General features: G+C 43.0%; 3 protein-coding genes across 4 annotated transcripts; 1 reads left to right on the forward strand and 2 right to left on the reverse strand.

The window, feature by feature from the left end:
• Positions 1 to 4,243: 4,243 nt before the first annotated feature.
• Positions 4,244 to 9,411, reverse strand: LOC117466099 (UDP-N-acetylglucosamine transferase subunit ALG14-like). Its single transcript, XM_034109251.2, has 4 exons — positions 9,252 to 9,411; positions 8,332 to 8,483; positions 7,428 to 7,550; positions 4,244 to 4,552 (listed from the first exon to the last, which is right to left on the reverse strand). Exons 1-4 carry the CDS (start codon positions 9,394 to 9,396, stop codon positions 4,322 to 4,324), a joined length of 651 nt encoding a protein of 216 aa, XP_033965142.1. The 5' UTR covers positions 9,397 to 9,411; the 3' UTR covers positions 4,244 to 4,321.
• Positions 9,412 to 10,261: 850 nt separating this feature from the next.
• Positions 10,262 to 16,485, forward strand: steap2 (STEAP family member 2, metalloreductase). 2 transcript variants are annotated; one of them, XM_034109227.1, is made up of 6 exons: positions 10,262 to 10,351; positions 11,782 to 12,210; positions 13,056 to 13,222; positions 13,951 to 14,478; positions 14,853 to 15,017; positions 15,436 to 16,485. In XM_034109227.1, the coding sequence occupies exons 2-6, from the start codon at positions 11,835 to 11,837 to the stop codon at positions 15,727 to 15,729; spliced, it is 1,530 nt and encodes a 509-aa protein (XP_033965118.1). In that variant the 5' UTR covers positions 10,262 to 10,351; positions 11,782 to 11,834; the 3' UTR covers positions 15,730 to 16,485. The 2 variants fall into 2 exon arrangements, with proteins under 2 accessions (XP_033965118.1, XP_071063032.1); XM_071206931.1 differs by lacking the exon at positions 10,262 to 10,351 and adding an exon at positions 10,975 to 11,152.
• A 75-nt stretch (positions 16,486 to 16,560) lies between these two features.
• On the reverse strand, positions 16,561 to 18,364 carry mos (v-mos Moloney murine sarcoma viral oncogene homolog). The gene has a single exon (XM_034109241.1). The coding sequence runs from the start codon at positions 18,304 to 18,306 to the stop codon at positions 17,296 to 17,298; it is 1,011 nt and encodes a 336-aa protein (XP_033965132.1). The 5' UTR covers positions 18,307 to 18,364; the 3' UTR covers positions 16,561 to 17,295.
• Between the last annotated feature and the right edge of the window lie 852 nt (positions 18,365 to 19,216).

The following is a 19,216-nucleotide window of genomic DNA, read 5'->3' on the forward strand; positions in this document are numbered from 1 at the left end:
TGATGCTCACCGCAGAGTGGAAGTGAAAGGCGGTGGGCCGATGGATGGGGTCCTCGTCGAGGGGTTTTTGCTGAAGGATTTCAGGAATGTGATGTATGCAGCACGGAGAAGAAGAGCATGGGCTACTGATCACACCACTGCAATGGAACCCAGATGGGCCCCCGCCTGCCACCCTCCTTTTATTTATGTGCACTCCCTGACAGAGGAGGTTCTTCTGCAATTAACTGGGTCTACGTGACTGCAGTTGCCACATTACAGTCGGGTTTAGAATACACATACCTCCAAATGGAAAATGTAGAGGCCCTATTATGCTGTTGGGGGTTTCCCCTTTCCTGGAGTGTGCTATAGGGTTTGTGTGCATGCAAATCGACTGCAAAGGGTACAATCAAAGTTCCCTGTAACACTCGGCTTTGATTGGCTAGAGCTCCAACACATTGTACATGATAGGTTAAGGGGCGGGACATCTCAAGTGGTTGACTAATTCAATTCCATAATCAACACTGTAATGCAAATCCTATCAACACACAAGGTTAAAAGTTCACACCTAAACTCCATTAAGTAGCACCTCTGGAGGTCTGTGTTTACCGAAGTGACATGAAATTGTAGATCTCCAATCCAATCTGGGCATTTCTCCAGGAGCAGCTACTGAATGGACAAGTTGAGAAGTGACTTTGAACCTCAGCTTCAGGCCAACATGGACAAGGTGTTCTTGAAGAGCAATGTCCATGCTGTTGTTTTGTCAAAAGTCAATGTTCTTTTGTCAGTAAAGATACATTTCCGCTCCCAAAAAGTTATGAAATGGATATAAAGTACAAATAAAGTCAGCCGTCACACTGCCCACTTGATTAACGTGCTGGAAACTCTGGGGAAGTCTAATGCAGCATTTTTTGACTATTTTCGACGTTGACTGTTGCGTACAGCAGGGATGTCCAAATCAAGTTGGCTTAAGTCCCTGTGGTTGGATTGCATTGTGGTTTATCAACAGTTATTTCTATTATTCTCCATTTTACAAGCTACTTACTGAACAATCCATGGTTAGACACTGGTATTATGGAAAATCACCAGTTTTAGCATCATAGGCTAACAATAATCTATCCGAGGACTTTTTGCAGAACTTCAAACTTCACTAAAATCAGATATGCCGTTCCTTATGATGGATGACCAAACTGCTGCCGGTCAACACATTTCACAGCACTGTTAAACCAGTGGCCATCCATGTGTGCTGAAGTAATGGAAAACCATTTGGAAATTACAGGGAGCTTTAAAAATGGTGAGCGGCACATGTGATTTGTGGTTCATGATTGAAAACACTGTATTTTATAAATAAACTTCTCGGTGTCACTATATGCAACACATGCCATTAAAATGCACTAAAGTCAATGTGCAATGATTTTCTGATGATGTCATCCATTGGACATTTCCTACAACCCCCACCAGTCTGCATCCAGACAGACATCATTTATATCTCTTATTTAAAAACTGACTCGTTTTTGCAGTGTAGCCTCCTGTTGCACACTTTCCTTTATTATCATACTTAATACCATAAAGCTACTAAAATACCATTAATGCTACATGGCAATCTAACTTTAAAATAGTGCAATCATCAGACAACAGATTGGAAATCAATACATGTCGCATATGTATACCAGGACCCAGACACACAGCCCTACTTTCACAAACAATTGGATTTCTATCCATGTACTTTTTCTTGTAATGTTTATTCACATCTTAAACTGCACTGTAACTTTTATCCATGTATTTTTTCCTTTTAATGTTTATTTTATTAGCTTTTCTTTTTTAATGCTTCATGTCTTTCATTTTTTGTAAAGCACTTTAAATTGCCTTGTGTTGAAAGTGCTATATAAATAAACTTGCCTTGCCTTATCATATCCCTTTAATAAAATAATGAAAAGTAATGTTAACAATGCAAACACACGGTGGGTAAAGTCAACAAAATAAGCAGTTTAAATTAAACCAATGCATAAACAAGGGTAAAAGGAGAGTTTTCCATCATTGAGGGGGGGATACAGTTGCTTCATGTGTAACACAATGTTTTACACGGTTTACTATAACGAACACACAACTTTAAAACCGTTAAAGTCAAGGAGCTGCACTTTCACGCTGGACTTTTGTACTAAAATCTCAACTGTTGGATCACATTTCACATTTCTTTCTCCTGCCTTTGTTAGTTTACCGTTTGAACGCATTCTTGACTTTTTATGTGCTGAAAAGAGCACCGAAATGTCTGGGAAATTCCCAAAGTTTAGGCAGCGTTGGACCGTTCGCCAATGCACATTAAACGGGCACTTAGTTGAATGGCTTTGTGCTCGGCGTGTTGCTTTTCTTCCCGGAGAAAGAGCCAGCGTTAACGGGCTATGTGTTTATGGCCTCAGGTCCAAAAAGTATTTGTTAACTTCTCAAAGTGTCTGAGTAACCCCCCCTCCCTGAAACACAAAGGTAAATACTTACTTTGCTTCGCACTTCTGCAGATAATCCGTAGGACGGTCCTTTATTAAAATGTGTCATTTTCTTGTTCGTTTCTTCTTCTTGTAAACCCGAAAGAGTATCCTTAGCTACAGTGTAGCACAGATGCTGCGGTGGGAGGACTCCTATAAGCTACAGCTGCTTCTCTCTTGAACACGCAGACAGGAGGAAAGTATTCCGTGAGTTTGTCAGAGGAGAGGACCAGAGACACTGAGCTTTCTGCAGCTCTCACTCACTCTGCAAAAAACTGCCCCAAATAATGGACGCTGCTCAACAGCCAATCAGAGGGGCTGGTTTGTAATAGGCCCCTCCCCCTCATGCTGCTCCTCAAGGATGGCTCATAAACTGTATCACAGTGTTCACACAGATTTTGAACTTGAATATAACTATTATCACTATCTGAAGTAAAAGTACTACTGATGCAGTATTGTCTATTGAAACATATATATAAACTGAAATTACATTTAAAACACAATTCATCCATTTGCAGTATTAAATTACCACAAAATTATCTGAAAGTAAAAATTAAAATGCAACATCCAAGTTATATGTTCATATTTGTTTTGGCCTTCTATTACTATATTAAAATGAAACCTTTTATACATTTCATTTTAAAATCCTACCCCGCTGTACCGTGGAACATATTGAAATGTTAATTCCAATTTGATTATAAATGCATTATAAACACTGTGATCTGGTTTTCCATTGACGCAGTCATTTAGCAGTCAGGAAACTAATGCTTAATTCTGTACAAGCTGCCCAATGATTCCTAAATCTACTTTAGAACAGACTAAATGGAAATAATTGAATTGAAATGTTGGCCTATCCATTTGAACTCCCATTAGCTGCAGCTGTGTTTACTCTTCTATGCCTAAGCCTCTGTAGGAGTGAACCCTTTCATCAGGAACACTTATCTAGCTTTTGACATATACTTATTGTAGAGTTTGTCGTTTTTTTTATAGATTTTACAGTTTCATACCAACACCTACTTTATGAACTTGTTGCACAGGTCACACAGCCATCTGTTTCCCAGTTTTCACTCCATTAGTAACTCCAAAAGTTTACTGATTCGCTATGGGCTAAAGTGGTCCAGTATGAGTGGTCAGTGTGAACAAACAGAAAGGAGTTTCTCCTCTCCTACAGCTGGGTGTTTCTTCTCCAGATTCTCTGAGATCTGTCCTATAAATAGCGCCAGATGTCACACTGACTCGGAAAGTTTTGCTCCTTGTCTTCCCTCCTCCTATTCGGTTTAGTTCAAGAAATCATCCCAGAACTCTTCCTGTCCAGTGGCTCCATCCAGGAACAGGAAACACGGCACAAAGAAAGAAAAACAGAGCTGTGACAATGATTTGAACACCAAAAAGCGACATTTGAAACGATACCCCTTTCATGGACTCATTCAGTTAGTAACATTTTTGAATTTGGGCATTCATTTGTCTCTTATAATCCAACCTTATTGGATCACCTTTAAAATTAGCAACAGGGATGCTGCCTCTTAAATGTTATTTATCAAACATTCCCTGTAGTTCTCTTTGATGCCTCCTCCTCTCTGACCCGTGGTGTTACCCAAGGCTCCACCCTCGGCCTCCTGTTGTTTCACATGCTTCCACAGGCACTTATCACACAAAAGCACAACATTCATCATGTTAAAAACCAACGAAGAACTAAAGTGCTTGATGTCCCAAAGCCCCTGATAACTAATTATCATTGTCATTGAAACGGATTATCAACTCAACAAGGCATTAACACAACTCAAAAGTAAAAAATAGTGCATTTATTCACAAGCATTAGCAAACATTATAATGTGTTTTATTATATTTAAATGTAACAGATGTTTTCACACTATTCTCCCGAGGAAAATGGACTTGGGATATTTGTCTCTCAGAGAGGACCACTGCACGAAGAAATAGTCTGATATTGGGTACAGGATTTTCCCCGTGAGCGACAGCGTCTGCACCCGACAAATGCTCTCCACATAAACTATCAGGACTTTCTTCATTCCCAGAATTCCTAGCAGGAGTGCTGCCACACACAGGGGAACGCAGGTCCCCGGGCCGTTGCACAGCACCTGAAACAACAGACAGGGAGAGAGGAGGAGGGGATGAGCACATGTCCAGGAAGTGACACATAGTTAGAGTTATATAAGCTACATAGAGATTTGGAGTCAGGTGACATGTGCTGGGTAAAGGAACAATTGGATGATGTGTTTTCAAATCAATATATATGTAATCCCTTGTGTCCACGACAGACGGATTTAATTTATTCAACAACAACAAAAAAATCACGTTTTTCTTGTTTTCCATGACAAAGAGAGGTGAAGGGTCCAATGTAGAAAACTGATATCCATGCACTAATGTTTCCAAAGAACAGTGCATGTGGAACATATTTGGGTGTGGTATAATATGCATTCATTTTAATATGTTTATGTATTTTGTAGATATTTACAAATGTTATACCGTTTAAGATTTTTTTCCAATCTGGCTCACAGTTCAGACATCTGTTTCTTTAAAGTATGATCAATGATAACTATTGTTTGAATTGGGTTGATCTGTATTAAACCTTGGCCATTATACCCATGACTAAATCACAAGCGCTTACAATGGAAGTCAATATATCTGGTTTTTTTGTGGCTTTATGGTTTATCAGTGACTCACAGCTACAGCAGTGACTACCACCAGCTGTGATGGAGGTCACAGGTAGACACTGATTTATTTGAGTCAGGAAAAAGCCTAAAGCTAGAGGAGCGGACAGGAAATGATGCATGTGTTAGTTGTTAAACCTTCGGAGAGTTGAGTAGTATGCTTTTAGCTTCACATGACGGAGCATGAACATGTACCATCCCTCAACACTTGAAGAAGTGTGGTCTGAAGTTTAAAAAGGCAAAAAAACGAGAGCATGTGTATGAGTCAGTGAAGGCAGCTCAGTGAAACTCAAAGAGGGGGGAGGGGGCTGGACGAATAAGTGGCCTCAGGGTTGGAGGAAGCTGAGGGAGTTGAGGGAGTTTGGGTTTACAGGAAACCAGACGTAGCTGCTCTGGAGTCTGGAGAAACCATCACACAGTCACAGAAATCCTTCTCACAGCTCAACGACTGACAAGGAAGAGTCACTTTGCTGAATGAAATGCTTCATGGAGCAGCAGATGTGAGCATTAGGACTACAAACACTTCACTTTTTAACTCTCATTTAGGTGGTCAGTGCTGTGAAGTAAATAAAAGGGAAATATCTACCATAAACATCAGTAGATTTCCCCCGCTTGATGTTAAGCTCCATCTGGCTGCAGTAAAAAGAACTCACGCTAGTTAAGATTTCCATCTCCAGAGATTTCCATACACTTTCATAATCTGGTTATTGTCTGCTTTCTTAAAGTAGTTTTCTGACAAAATAAATATGAGAAACACAGAGTTAGCCCAGCAGAAGAAACCTGATTTCATGGCCAACATCATGGGATTGCAATGTTATTGGCAAATTGTCAATAGACTGCATTTATATAGCGCTTTTCCAGTCGTTCCCCTGAAGCTGCTATACATGTAAGTCGACATTCATCCATTCACAAGTTCATAGAGGCAGAGTCTCCCACACAAAGTGCCTCCACTAGTCTTGTGACATCCCTATCTTATGTATTAATTAATTAATTAGTTCTGCTTCTATGTATTTAATGACTGTTTTTAAAGTTGTCTTTAATTTACTCAAGTGTCAGGTATCATATTACATAAAAAAATGCTTTCGTTTCATTCTATTCGAATAGATTAGATGTACTTTATTTATCTCAAATTGGTATTTATTACACAAGTTTAAAATGTAAAATGTTATGTAATGTAAAATAGAATAAATAGTATTCAAATAAACAGTGTGCAAATCAACAGTAGAAAATATATAGTGTATACCCATGGAGTATCCAAAGAAAACACAATATAATATATACAAAATACGTTAGAATCTGACTTGCAATTAAATCTAAATGCAGTGAGGTAGTGCGAGTACAGATTACAACTCCTGAATTTCTTAATTTAAAGACACTTCTGTGCAGAATCAGTGTGCATGCGAGCGACTGCAGGTTTACGGCGGGTCAAACCGCGCAGCCTTCACAAGAAATGGATAATTTCTGGGAGGACTGCCCTGGCACCAAGTCCCCGGCTTTGTTTGGAACCAGCCACCAAGAACCAACATGTTCTGTGGAGAGACGCTCACAAGTCTGCTCTCACAGCTCACATGGGCGTCCATAAAGTCATCGTGCATTTCCTTCTCTATTTACTAAAGATCTACAGCCACACACACTTATACCTACATTAGTCCACTTCTTTGTTTTTTTCTAATGGAATGAGAAAGTGAATCTGATCACATGTTCTGGTTCAAAATGAGATGTTTATAAATCTGAAGCTTTTACAAAACAATCTATTAAAGACAACAATGTGTAATTCCATGAGCATGACTATGTAATGTAATATCAGTATTATAAAAGCTACAGCATTGCACATGAGAAGGAATGTGTTTGTATAAGAGACAGTTCATCTTCCTTGTTGAGAAAGATACCTGCATTCTATCATACTATAACAAAAAAGACCTAAGGAATGTAAAGATATTGTGCCTGGTGTGCCACAACTACATGAGATGGGTTCAAATACTTTTTTTTCTATAGTATATTTTTGCAACATTCCTATGAACACTGATTCACTTTTATGTTGTTAAATGAGCTATTAATAAGACTGATGTCGTGTAATTCAATGAGCATGACCACGTTGTGCAATATTTGTCAAATGATAGCACTGTACATGAATGAGAATGTCTCAGTGTTAGTTTCCTATCTGCATAGTATGACCGTATAGGTACAATCTTAAAGCCAAGGCTCCAGATTAAAGGTCTGAAATAGTAGAAGGAATGCTTCAAGTGTCTGAGTGATGTTTCTGTGTGATAACAGCTCCCGCCTGCTCTCTGTCTGCACTCACCACGTCAGGTCTGAGTCTGAACACCAGAGGAAGGGAGAAGCGCAGGGCGTGCAGGGTGCTGAGAACTGAGGAGCTCCAGGACTGCAGCACCTCCCGGCTGCGTGGGATCCGACAGATGGAGAACTGGGGAACAAGGGCACATGACGTCACCGTTTGCATGTGGAATTTGGGTAAAACTGGCTCATATCACAGAAAACGAGTGTAGGAATATATATTATTCAAATGAATGTACGGCAATACTGAATAGTCTTTCTCATCAGTGTTTTCTCAATGGGTATTCAGATATGCATAAAGCAGGTATTCATTTAGTGTGTTGCATATGTGTAGGTGGCTGTGGCTCACTGGATAGTGTGCTGGGCTTCGAATCAGGGTTCGAGTCCCACTGCAGTCAGCATGTCGTTGTGTCCCTGGGCAAGACACTTCACCTCAAATTGCTCCCGTGGGGATTGTCCACAGTACTGAATGTAGGTAAGTCGCTTTGGATAAAAGTGTCTACAGTAATGTAATGTAATATGTATCCCTGGCTCAAATGATGTCAAAAGTATAAGAAAAGCACAAATAAAGAGCGTACTTCTGCCACCTGCTGGTGAGCACTAACACTCCACAGAGAGTCCCAGAAGTATTTGAATCACTTCATAAGCAAAGACTGAAATAGTCCAGGGCTGGGGATGGCCTTAGTTAAGTAAATACTAATTAGGTCATCCAAAAGATAATTGTCAAAGATGATACATTTGTGCAAATCATTTAGAACTGTTGCTAACACTTTGGTTTTCGTCAAAGGGGACAGGATGTTCTAATTTGCTTGATATGTCTGAGCAGATCATATTGGAGGAGACATTTCAGGAGTGAGTCTTGACATAGTTAGGGACATGGACCGAATGTCCTCCTACTGACAGCTGTGTACCTGTGACTCAGAGTCTGAGTTCTGTTTAGAGCTTTCGAAGGAGCAGATTTTCTCCTCACTCATCCCGTCAGTGTCGGCGATAACATAGTGTCGAGGTGTGTATCCTGCAGAGAGGGACTCCATCAGCCGCAGGATCTCTGTGGTGTGGCCACCTGGAAAACAGACAACACACACTGTCAACACATCATACACACATGACGGAGAGGAGCAGCATAGGACTTAGTTGGAAAATGTTGGCAAGACCATCCTTAGTATATTTAATAAACTTGTATATTATATATCTCCAGATGTAGTATAACAGTGGCAAATACACAGAAAACACCCTAATAATTTAGGTCTGTTTATCATGTTTTGATCCAGCTCCATTTGTTCTAATGAAGATGATTATTAGTATAACAAGTTATATGTAATGTGATGTAGTGTTTCTGTTATCAATATTACAACCAGAGTTATATATATCAGAAAATTAAGCAAAACCACTCTCAAGGTTGTTTTTGGAATGTTCTGATTTGTTGTGGTTGTTTTTTTAAATAGCTTCTTATAAGTTTAGGGATGGAATATTTACCTGTTGATCAAGCTTGTTCGTATTAAAGGTAAATACCGTCTGTACAAGTATTAGTAGGGCAGGAAAATATGTATTTAAAAAAAGTTCCACCCCCACTTTTACTGATAACTTGGAACAGTCCAGTGCAGAAACGCTACGTGTTGTTAGCGCTGATGCTAAGGAAGTAAGCTAACTGTTAACGAACTTTAAAACGTTGTCTACCTGTTCGCCCTTATGCACTAATGCATATCTAAAAGGTTGGCAAGTACAACACATGTCTTTAATTACAACTGAGGTACAAGTTAAGCTTTTGACGGCTACTCTTCTCTGCAGATAGCCTACCTGAGGAACTGTATGTTAATATCATTATCGTTACCTGACCCTGCTACGACCAGAACAGCGACCGGACCTTTCGCTCCAGGCTTATAGCTTGATCCAGTCTTTACAATATAATATAAACGGATAATAAATAATAAACATATAAATCCAGCAGCATACACGGCTCCTTCCAGGAACGCCATGACAGCTACGGCAGCTCCGGAGGACCAAAATGACCAAAACACATTTTGACTTCAGAATTTCAGGCACCTCCCTCTCAAGCTGAGTAGATTGTAGGATTGAATCACTGCTAAACGGTTATACATATTATATTTGCAAGTGTTGACACTCGATTTGCCATGTTGACACTTAATGTTCCTCATGGGATTACCTAATAACGTAAGTAGGCTAATGTTTATGTTTGTAAAACTACACGTGGTCAGTGTTTATCTGCTGCTGGCCTCTCTAGCCCTGATGCACCAATACTGGTAGAACATCTTCAGGAGCCAATAGGACACATTGCAGGACCTGAGTCTCAGTTTAATAATGAAGCATGCAAAGCCTATTACAAATTGGCCTCTTACAACCAAAATGTTTAAAAGGAAATAAAATATGCGTCACCCTTCTTGTTCTATTTAAGGATGAATGCTGGTGTCTACTTTGGTTGCTGCAAAAGCATCTGTACTGCCATTGACTTCAAGTGTGGAGAGCACACATTGTTCACAATAGCTCATAAAGACTCACCATACATATGTCATTGAGAGCATGTTTTGTGTTTAGTTCAATGCTCAGTAAAAATTATGTTTTTCCTTTTGTACAAATAGGCTATACTGAAATATGCTGAAATGCGGTACTTGGTACACTCCAAGCTCAGTTTATTTACTACAGGTAATATTTATCAGGAAATTCAACAACGTCATTGCAGTTTTTCCATATATCCTGCAAGCTCTACTGGCTATGGACAAAATAAACTCCAGACCATAGACTGTATAGCTCCAGACGCGTTATTTTCCGATAAAGTGGCGTCTCCGGTTTTTCCCACGGGACATGAACGCAGCATGTGTTCAGACAGCGGAGGCTGAGCAGCATCAGGATGGGCGGCTAGCATCTGTCTGAGTCTCGGCTTTCACGGCAGCATACTGAGCAGCTTCATGACAGGTGGGTGACACCATCATCACAACATACAGTGTATGCAGTCTCACTGTGCACGTGCATGGTATATGTGCCTGTTGTCATCAGTGTGTGTGTGTGTGTGCGTGCGTGCGTGCGTGCGTGTGCGTGTGTGTGTGTGTGTGTGTGTGTGTGTGTGTGTGTGTGTGTGTGTGTGTGTTGTGCGACTGCATGGCAGAACGGCAGCGGTCGTGCTGCAACGCTACAGGTGCACGGGGGCTGTCACACACACACACACACACACACACACACACACACACACACACACACACACACACACACACACACACACACACACACACACACACACACGACCTTGTCCTTCAGATGATCAGTGTGTGTGCAGACAGAAGGTCATCAGGAGACGCAGCTTGTCCCGGCGGACGATGTCCTCTGATTGGTTATCACCGATCTCATTCAGCAGATGATGGGTTGCATTGATGGACACAGCAGCCCGCCTGTTTTTGACTTGAGCAACATGGCAACCTCAAATGTTTTCCTATTAATGACATGTAGTGATCAATAGCATTTTTCAATACATGACTCGGTGGTCTCCAGTGTGATCTTCTTTGCTGTAGTGTGTTGGGGCAGCGGGGTGAAGACAACTGATGCCAACAGACTCAACAAGCTCATCAGGAGAGCAGGCTCTGTCCTGGGAGTGGATCAGGAGTCGTTGGCAGTGGTGTCGGAGGGGAGAATGCTGAGGAAACTCCTCGGCATTCTGGACAACGGGTCTCACCCCCTGCATGCCACGCTGGTTTCCTACCGGAGCACTTTCAGCCACAGACTGTGAGATCACCGATAACCACCACACAGCGCCACAGGAGGTCTTTCCTCCCAGTGGCCATCAAACTCTTTAACTCTTCACGACTTCACCCCTAAGTAAAGGGCACTGAGAACTTCCACACCAACACTATGTGCAATATACATATCAATATAATTAAAATCATTGCAATACACTCGCTGCTATATATATATATAACTATGTGCAATATTATATTATTATTAGTATTAGTATTATTATTAATAATGCTATGATAACGTGCAATTACGTAACTGCCACTACGTTTGAATTTTTGCACTACTAAATACTGCTAATAATGATATGTTTCTATGTTTCATGTTGTCGGTGGATGTTTAATTGCTCTTTTTCTGCTGTGTTTATTGTGTTTGTTGTATTTTGTTACTCTGTTACTCTGGCACAACAATTTCCTTCGGGATGAATAAAGTCTTATCTTATCTTACATTATTAACTATCTGGATTAAGTTTTAAGTGTCAACACAAATCTCATTTTGATTTTCAGTTGACAAAATTGACTACAATCGATGCGATCAAATGCTGTTTGTTTATACATGGTCATTCTACCTGTGATGCATGGGATTTAGCCCCTGTTTTACTTTGCTCTCTCCTCCCTTAGACCCACTGAAATCCTCCTAAGCACAACACCACAGAAGAAGACAGGGAGGCAGGATGGACTCCTTGTCCACGATGGGCAGCAGCAGGAGCCCTGTGTTCTTCACAGCTCCGTCCTCTCACCACCACCTCCAACACACACAGGCTTGTTTCCTGCCCAACGGCACCAAGAGTGGAGACACAGAGTCTTCCCGGCCCACGGTGGCCATCCTGGGCTCCGGGGACTTCTCCAAGTGCCTGACCATCCGCCTGCTGCGCTGCGGCTTCCATGTGGTGGTGGGCAGCCGACACCCCAAACTGGCAGCGCAGTCGCTTCCTCACGTGGTGGACGTGACACACCATGAGGACGCTGTGGGGAAGTCCAACATCGTGTTCCTGGCAATCCGTCGTGAGCACTACTCTGTGCTGTGGGACCTCAAACACCTACTGGAAGGTAGATACTTACACATATACACACTTAACACTGTCATAAAAATATATTACAGCATTAAATCATGCATTCTAATTCATCATGCTTTTGAATCTTTCGTAGAAATTATCTGGACTGACAAAAGTGGAAAATAATATAAACACATGTTCTTTTTATTTATTATATCAGTCTTACAAAGAGGAACTTTAAAGATGAATCAAATCGATATTGTTGCTAATGTTGTGTAAACCTGGGAGCTGAGCCAGAAGGCAAAGCTCTCTGTCTACCGGGCCATTTTGGTTCCTACCCTCACCTGTGGTCATGAAGGATGGGTCATGACCGAAAGAACGAGATCGCGGATACAAGCGGCCGAGATGGGTTTTCTCCGCAGGGTGGCTGGTGTCTCCCTTAGGGATAAGGTGAGAAGTTCGGTCATCAGGGAGGGACTCGGAGTTGAGCCGCTCCTCCTTCGCGTCGAAAGAAGCCAGTTGAGGTGGTTCGGGCACCTAGTTAGGATGCCACCTGGGCGCCTCCCTAGGGAGGTGTTCCAGGCACGTCCAGCTGGGAAGAGACCAAGGGGTAGACCTAGGACCAGGTGGAGGGATTATATCTCTTCGCTGGCCTGGGAGCGCCTTGGGATCCCCCAGTCAGAGCTGGTTGATGTCGCCAGGGAAAAGAAAGTTTGGGGCTCTCTGCTGGAACTGCTACCCCCGCGACCGGACCACGGATAAGCGGGAGAAGATGGATGGATGGATGTTGTGTAAAACAATAATTCTACGAGAAGTCTGGAGGTCCCTTCTAAACTCCAGGAGGGTGTCTTGCATTATTAAGTTGAACTACAGAAATCCTGTGTGTGTCTTGCGGTGCAGGAAAGATCCTGGTGGATGTGAGCAACAACAGGAGGGTGAACCAGTACCCCGAGTCCAACGCTGAGTATCTGGCTTCACTGATGCCAGGCTCCATCATCGTCAAAGGCTTCAACGTTATCTCAGCCTGGGCCATGCAGATGAGCTGCCCCAAAGACGCCAGCACACAGGTAACATAAACACATTCAATTCTTTGAACAAACTAACAAACAACAAACCTAACACAAGGTCCATTTACAAGATTTCACTGGGTTTTCACCATCTTGTTCATTATGTAACCAAGATGGCTCGGTTATGATTATTGGGCACAGCCTGAGTTCACTTCAAGGCCAACAGGCATCTTGATTCAGGATCTGTGTCCTGGGTTATCGAAGGAGACAGAAGCCAGCATACTGCATGCAACAAAGACAATGACGGTTCAATCTGCCTTGCTGGCTATTTGAAGCATTCATTTTGATCGAATTTAGGCTCAGATTATAAAAAAGCTCTCACATCCAGAGCAAATTAATTCCTATAGAGGGAACTCACAACAATAGAGCTGCCCGCTTCTGAAATAACCTCCCAGCCAGTCAGCTATCATGGTTAGGATTATAAAATTACAGGGCAGCACTTCAGATGTGCAAGTAAGAAGCTTCTCAATTAAATGCATGAGTTTCATGGAGAACCCTTGCAATCAGATATAATGCAATATTATTTCAGGATTAACAGGGGAGAAGAAATCCGAGTGAATAGATGTGCGAGAGGACAGGTGAAAAGACTAGTGTGGATTAAGGGTTATAAATGATAAATCGCAGGTAGTATACACTCATAGTTCATGATACTATTAATCAGTTTGACATTCTATAGGTGATTGTGTCCTCATCTTCCTACTTGTCTTCTCTGTATGTCCAACCTCTAGGTGTACATCTGCAGTGACTCGGTGGAGGCTCGGCAGCAGATCATGGAGTTAGCCCACCAGCTCCACTTCCTGCCGGTGGATATGGGCACCCTGTCTTCCTCTCGGGACATTGAGAACATTCCCATACGGTTATTCCCCGGCTGGAAGGGCCCCGTGCTCGCCGCCGTCGCCCTCTCCATCTTCTTTTTCGCCTACTCATTTGTACGAGACATCATCCACCCGTATGTGAAACACAAGCAGAGTGACTTCTACAAGATCCCCATAGAGATGGTGAACCGGACTCTGCCCACTGTGGCCATCACGCTGCTGGCGCTGGTGTACCTGGCGGGTCAGCTGGCCGCCGCCCACCAGCTGTACTACGGCACCAAGTACAGACACTTCCCCCACTGGCTGGAGGGCTGGCTGCAGAGCAGGAAGCAGCTGGGCCTGCTCAGCTTCTTCCTGGCTGCCGTGCACGTGGTCTACAGCCTGTGTCTGCCCATGAGGCGGTCTGAGAGGTACCTGATGCTCAACACCGCCTACCAGCAGGTCAGTGGGGGGGCTCAGGGTGATATGCTCCAGTGAAACAAGAAGATTTGTATTAATGTCTTTTCTTTGCTTTGATTAAAGAGGTCCTATTATTGGGGGTATTGATGTTTTCCCTTTCCTGTAGTGTGTAATAAAGGTTTTAGTGCATGTAAATGGTGTGCAAAGTTTGAAACACCACACACTCCCCCCCTTCCTTAAACGCCTCCATTGGTCTCCTTTGTTTTCTTCAGCAACATGGTGACATCACTATGTATAACACTTGCGCTTCAATTGGCTAGCGCTCCCACACATTGTACGTGAAAGAAAATCAAGAGCCATAATTAAAAGATGGTAATAGTGATTGATTTCATCCCAAGCCTCCTCTGTGTGTGCAGGTCCACGCTAATGTGGAGAACGCGTGGAACGAGGAGGAGGTGTGGAGGGTGGAGATGTACGTTTCCTTCGGGATCATGAGCCTCGGGCTGCTGTCGCTCCTCGCCATCACCTCCATCCCCTCCGTCCACAGCACGCTCAACTGGAGGGAGTTCAGCTTCATACAGGTACAACACGAAACAGGGGTGATGCTTGGAGAAACTTATTGTCAGGGAAATTCTCGGGTCATAAGGGGTCCTTTTCTAAGATTTCTAAGCAGTCGAAATCTTCAGTAGAAGAAATGTTTGGGCTGGAATTTCCCTCTGATGCTTCATTAGTAATATATAATAGATATTGCAGAAGGTGGTGTTGTACAGTGTAGGGGGGGTCAGCAGGAAGAGTAGTAACAGTGTATGGTGGATTTGAAGTTTGTCACATGGAAATCATCAGAATCAGAATATTTTCATATCTTGGGTTTTGTGGCCGTGGCTAAAAATATAAAGAAAAAAGTATACGAGGTGTGTGTCTGGCTCTCCTCTCTTTGTGAATGAATCCCAGCAGTTGTTGCTGTATATCCCATAATGAGTGTTCCTGTCTTTACTCCAGTCCACGCTGGGCTACATCGCTCTGCTCATCGCGACCCTGCACGGCCTGCTGTTCGGCTGGAAGAAAGCCTTCGAGGAGGACGCCTACCGCTTCTACCTGCCCCCCAGCTTCATGGTGGCCCTGGCGCTGCCCGTGTGTGTGATTCTGGGGAAGGTGCTCATGCTGCTCCCCTGCGTCGGCCGCAAGCTGCACCAGATCCGCCGCGGCATGGACAGCAGTCAGAACCGCTGCCAGCGCCTGGAGCCCGTGGGCTCGGCTGCACATGTCTCTCCGGAGAGAGTCACCATCATGTGAGCTCTCCCACATACACTGCCATATCTAACTGTTGTATGTGAACACATTCACAGGATCCAAATGGTATTCTTTGTTCCTGTGATCAGTTTTGCCGTCTGTGAATCGTGTTCTTAGTAGCTGTTCATTATAACTGCCCTTGTGGGACTGTTATGTTACAGTCTGTCCATCTAAATGGTAAAATGGAATATCTTGTCAATATTTCTTTAACACTTTCATCCTGTCGTTGTGTTCTGGCAGACATTACACTGAGGTACAGAGTTTACTTTAAAGGAAAATGCAATACATTTTACAAGTTCTGCTCGGCCTGTTAAAATATCAGAATCTTCTAGTCTTCTTTCAAAGTCAAGAAAACAAACGTGATAATGCAGCATAGGTCTCATTCAAATAGTACACGATGAGTCTATCAACTGTGTGTTTCATCAAGTTTAATGAGCTGCTATGTTCATAACTTTTTATACGTCTTGCAGTCAAAAACCTTGACTTATGTTAAAACACGTTTCAAGGAAACTTTGTTTAAAATCTGAGCTAAATAACTAGTCATGTTTACCCATAATTCCCTTCAGCACCAAATCAGTCAAAGGCAAGCTTCCCAAAGGTGACGTGTCATGGTTACACAGGTTTAAGTGTTACTTTACTAGATTGTGTTGCCATAAATAAACATTCCTAAAGGTTAATACAGTTCTGCACTTTAAAAACCATTTCAGCACATGTGTGTCCTTAGGAGTGTCCAGCAGGTGGCTGTATTACAACACAAATTCAGAGGAAACAAAGTTTAGAAACACATTTCTAATGAATGAGTTTGAATGTGAGAAAGAGCCAAGAATCAAAATGTAAATTATATAAAAATATTTTTAATGAAAACACTTAAATCTCACGTTACAAACATAGCAAATACAACTCAATTCACAACACATTTGTATCTCAAAGTTTAAGAAAATTGTATAAAACTAAGTCAGTCAGCCCTTACAGTAACTTCGTGTGGATGTTTGAGTTGTGGAATATAATGTCAATGATGTAATGTTATCTGGCTTGTGTCCATGTAAGTGATACTTTAAAACTAAAGTGAGAATAAAATATGTTTACCTGTAGCAGTGTAGAAACTTTATTTCAGAGCACTGTGCACCAGAGTACACTTAATTAAAAGGACATTTAAAGATGAAGCACAATAAAGCCCCATAGGGTTAAGAAAATACCTTTACAATGTTTGTTTCATGAGGAGCCACATATTTACCAGATCTCTGCACAACACACAACACATTTAACTTTACACTGTTAAGCAACTTGAATGCATCTATTCAGGCTGAGTGAGCCATATGAATGAATTCAAAGCTGTTTTTATTACAATAAGTGCTTTTCTCGTTAGAGTCACATAAGCCGAATTGAAGCATTACATCCTCATGATAGTCTAACAGTGTCATTTTCGTAAGGCACATTGTATTTTCGTAGATAAACAGGAAGGCACTAAATGGTGTGCTTTTTTAAACGAGATTCGGCATTAAGATAAGGGCAGTCCACGTTCTAAAATGTTCCTAAAACCATGTCAGTGCACCTGTGCATTAAACAGTCTCATGTCTGGGAGCTGATCTGCTCCAGCTGAGGCACCAGCTCCTGAGCAGTCGGTCTGCAGCGACCGTCCCCGCTCCAGCAGCAGCCCAGCAGAGTCCTGCACTGCCGGCCCTGCTCCGACTGGAACACCGGGTGCTCCTGGACCGACGGCCGCAGATTGTGGGCCACCACCGCGTAGAGCACGTGCTGCCGGTCCCCGGTGTAGGGCTGCTCTCTGGTGATCAGCTGCCACAGAGTGATCCCGAAGGAGAAGATGTCTGCTTTAGGAGACAGCCCTTCTCCTTTCAGCAGCTCCGGGGCTCTGTGCGTGTACGTGCCGCCGACGTGGCTCAGATGCGGGCTGAGACAGCTCACCTCGCATCTGTGGTCCAGTTTCAGAGAAGAACCGAAATCTACTATTTTGCACACGTCCTCTCCGGACACCAGCACGTTGGCTGGCTTAATGTCCAGGTGCAGCACGCTGTGTGAGTGCAGGAATCGCAGACCGCGTGCAATATCTGTAGCATACCTGAGGCACCTGTCCTCCAGAGGGTCACACCCACCGTAGATGATCTGCTGCAGGTTTCTGTCCCCCACAAACTCCATGAGCACCGCTCCGATGCTGCTATCGTCTCCGAAATCCACTGGCATGCAGGTGGTGGCCGCGATGACGCGCACGACGTTCTCGTGGCGCAGGTGCGCTGCGTTCAGCTCGGCCCAGAAGCTCTGCCGGGACGCCAGCTTGTTTTTGGTGCACTTCTTGACTTTCTTCAGCGCTACAGTCTCTCCGAAGTAATCCGCTTTGAAGACGGATCCGAACCCTCCGGATCCCGCAGGCTGCACGGAGCGCAGTTCCTTCCAGTGGATCACCGTGGACCAGAGCCGGCTGGCGACCTTTCCGTGGAGCCGCTGGACGGGAACCTGTAAGGTGGATCCGGGGTTTCTGGTCAGCGGGCTGCTGCAGGTCTCCAGGTCCAGAAAGGGGTAGAAATCTTTGGGGAGCAAGCGGGTGACGGGGATCGGGGAAGGCATGGTGTGTGTGTGCAGTCTGCTGCTGACTGATCAGCTGGCGCTTCTTCTTTTTGCGGTTTTATGGCCGGTAGCAGCCAGCGTTAAAGGTGCATTACCGCCCCCTAATGTATTGGAGTGTGGACCAGAATTATCTAACCAAAAAAAAAAAAGTTAAATGTTCTTTATTAACTCTGTTTGTCTATAATTTGTGGTTGCTTTGTACGTACACTACAATATAGGGGTACATGGTGTACTTTTACTCATTTATTTAATACCTTATTACAGATTTTGATTAAGGATGTGAAATATAATCAAGTGTTAAATCAGACTTTAGTTCCATCTGGAGTACATTCACAAGCTACCCTGTAGTATACAAAGTCATTCAAACTAGCTGCACCTTTGCCAGTTTTGAGAACACTTTAATGATCAATAATTATAAAACATATCATGTATATTATTCTGAAATGGACCAATCTGCACAATGACTATTTTTACTTTAGTATATTGATGTTAATACTTTTGTACTTGAGTAACAGTTTGATTGCAGGACGTTTACTTGTAACAGAGTATTCCTACACTCTGGTACTTGATGTGAGTACTTCTCCCCCTTCTGGTTAATACATGGTCATCTGACCCCGCTGACATGCTGACTCCTGCAGTCCTAATTGTGTTGCCACTCCTTAAAAACATTCCCTTTTACTATTTATTTTGCTTCAGATTTGTGCACTTTCTGCTCTGCTCTCTCCCAGCAGAAGCCCCTCCATGCGGCCACAGCGCCCCCTGGGGTCCAGGAGTGTGAGGTACTTTCTGTTTGGGTTCAATGGGTTCATCCCGATGGTTCAACTCAGTTTACTTTGTGCAGCGGAGAAGGGCGGGGTACATCACAAACATTCTGCATTCAGTGGTAGTAAAACACGATAATATGTATGTG

This window comes from Pseudochaenichthys georgianus, chromosome 20, assembly GCF_902827115.2.
Source record: "Pseudochaenichthys georgianus chromosome 20, fPseGeo1.2, whole genome shotgun sequence".
NCBI lineage: Eukaryota > Metazoa > Chordata > Actinopteri > Perciformes > Channichthyidae > Pseudochaenichthys > Pseudochaenichthys georgianus.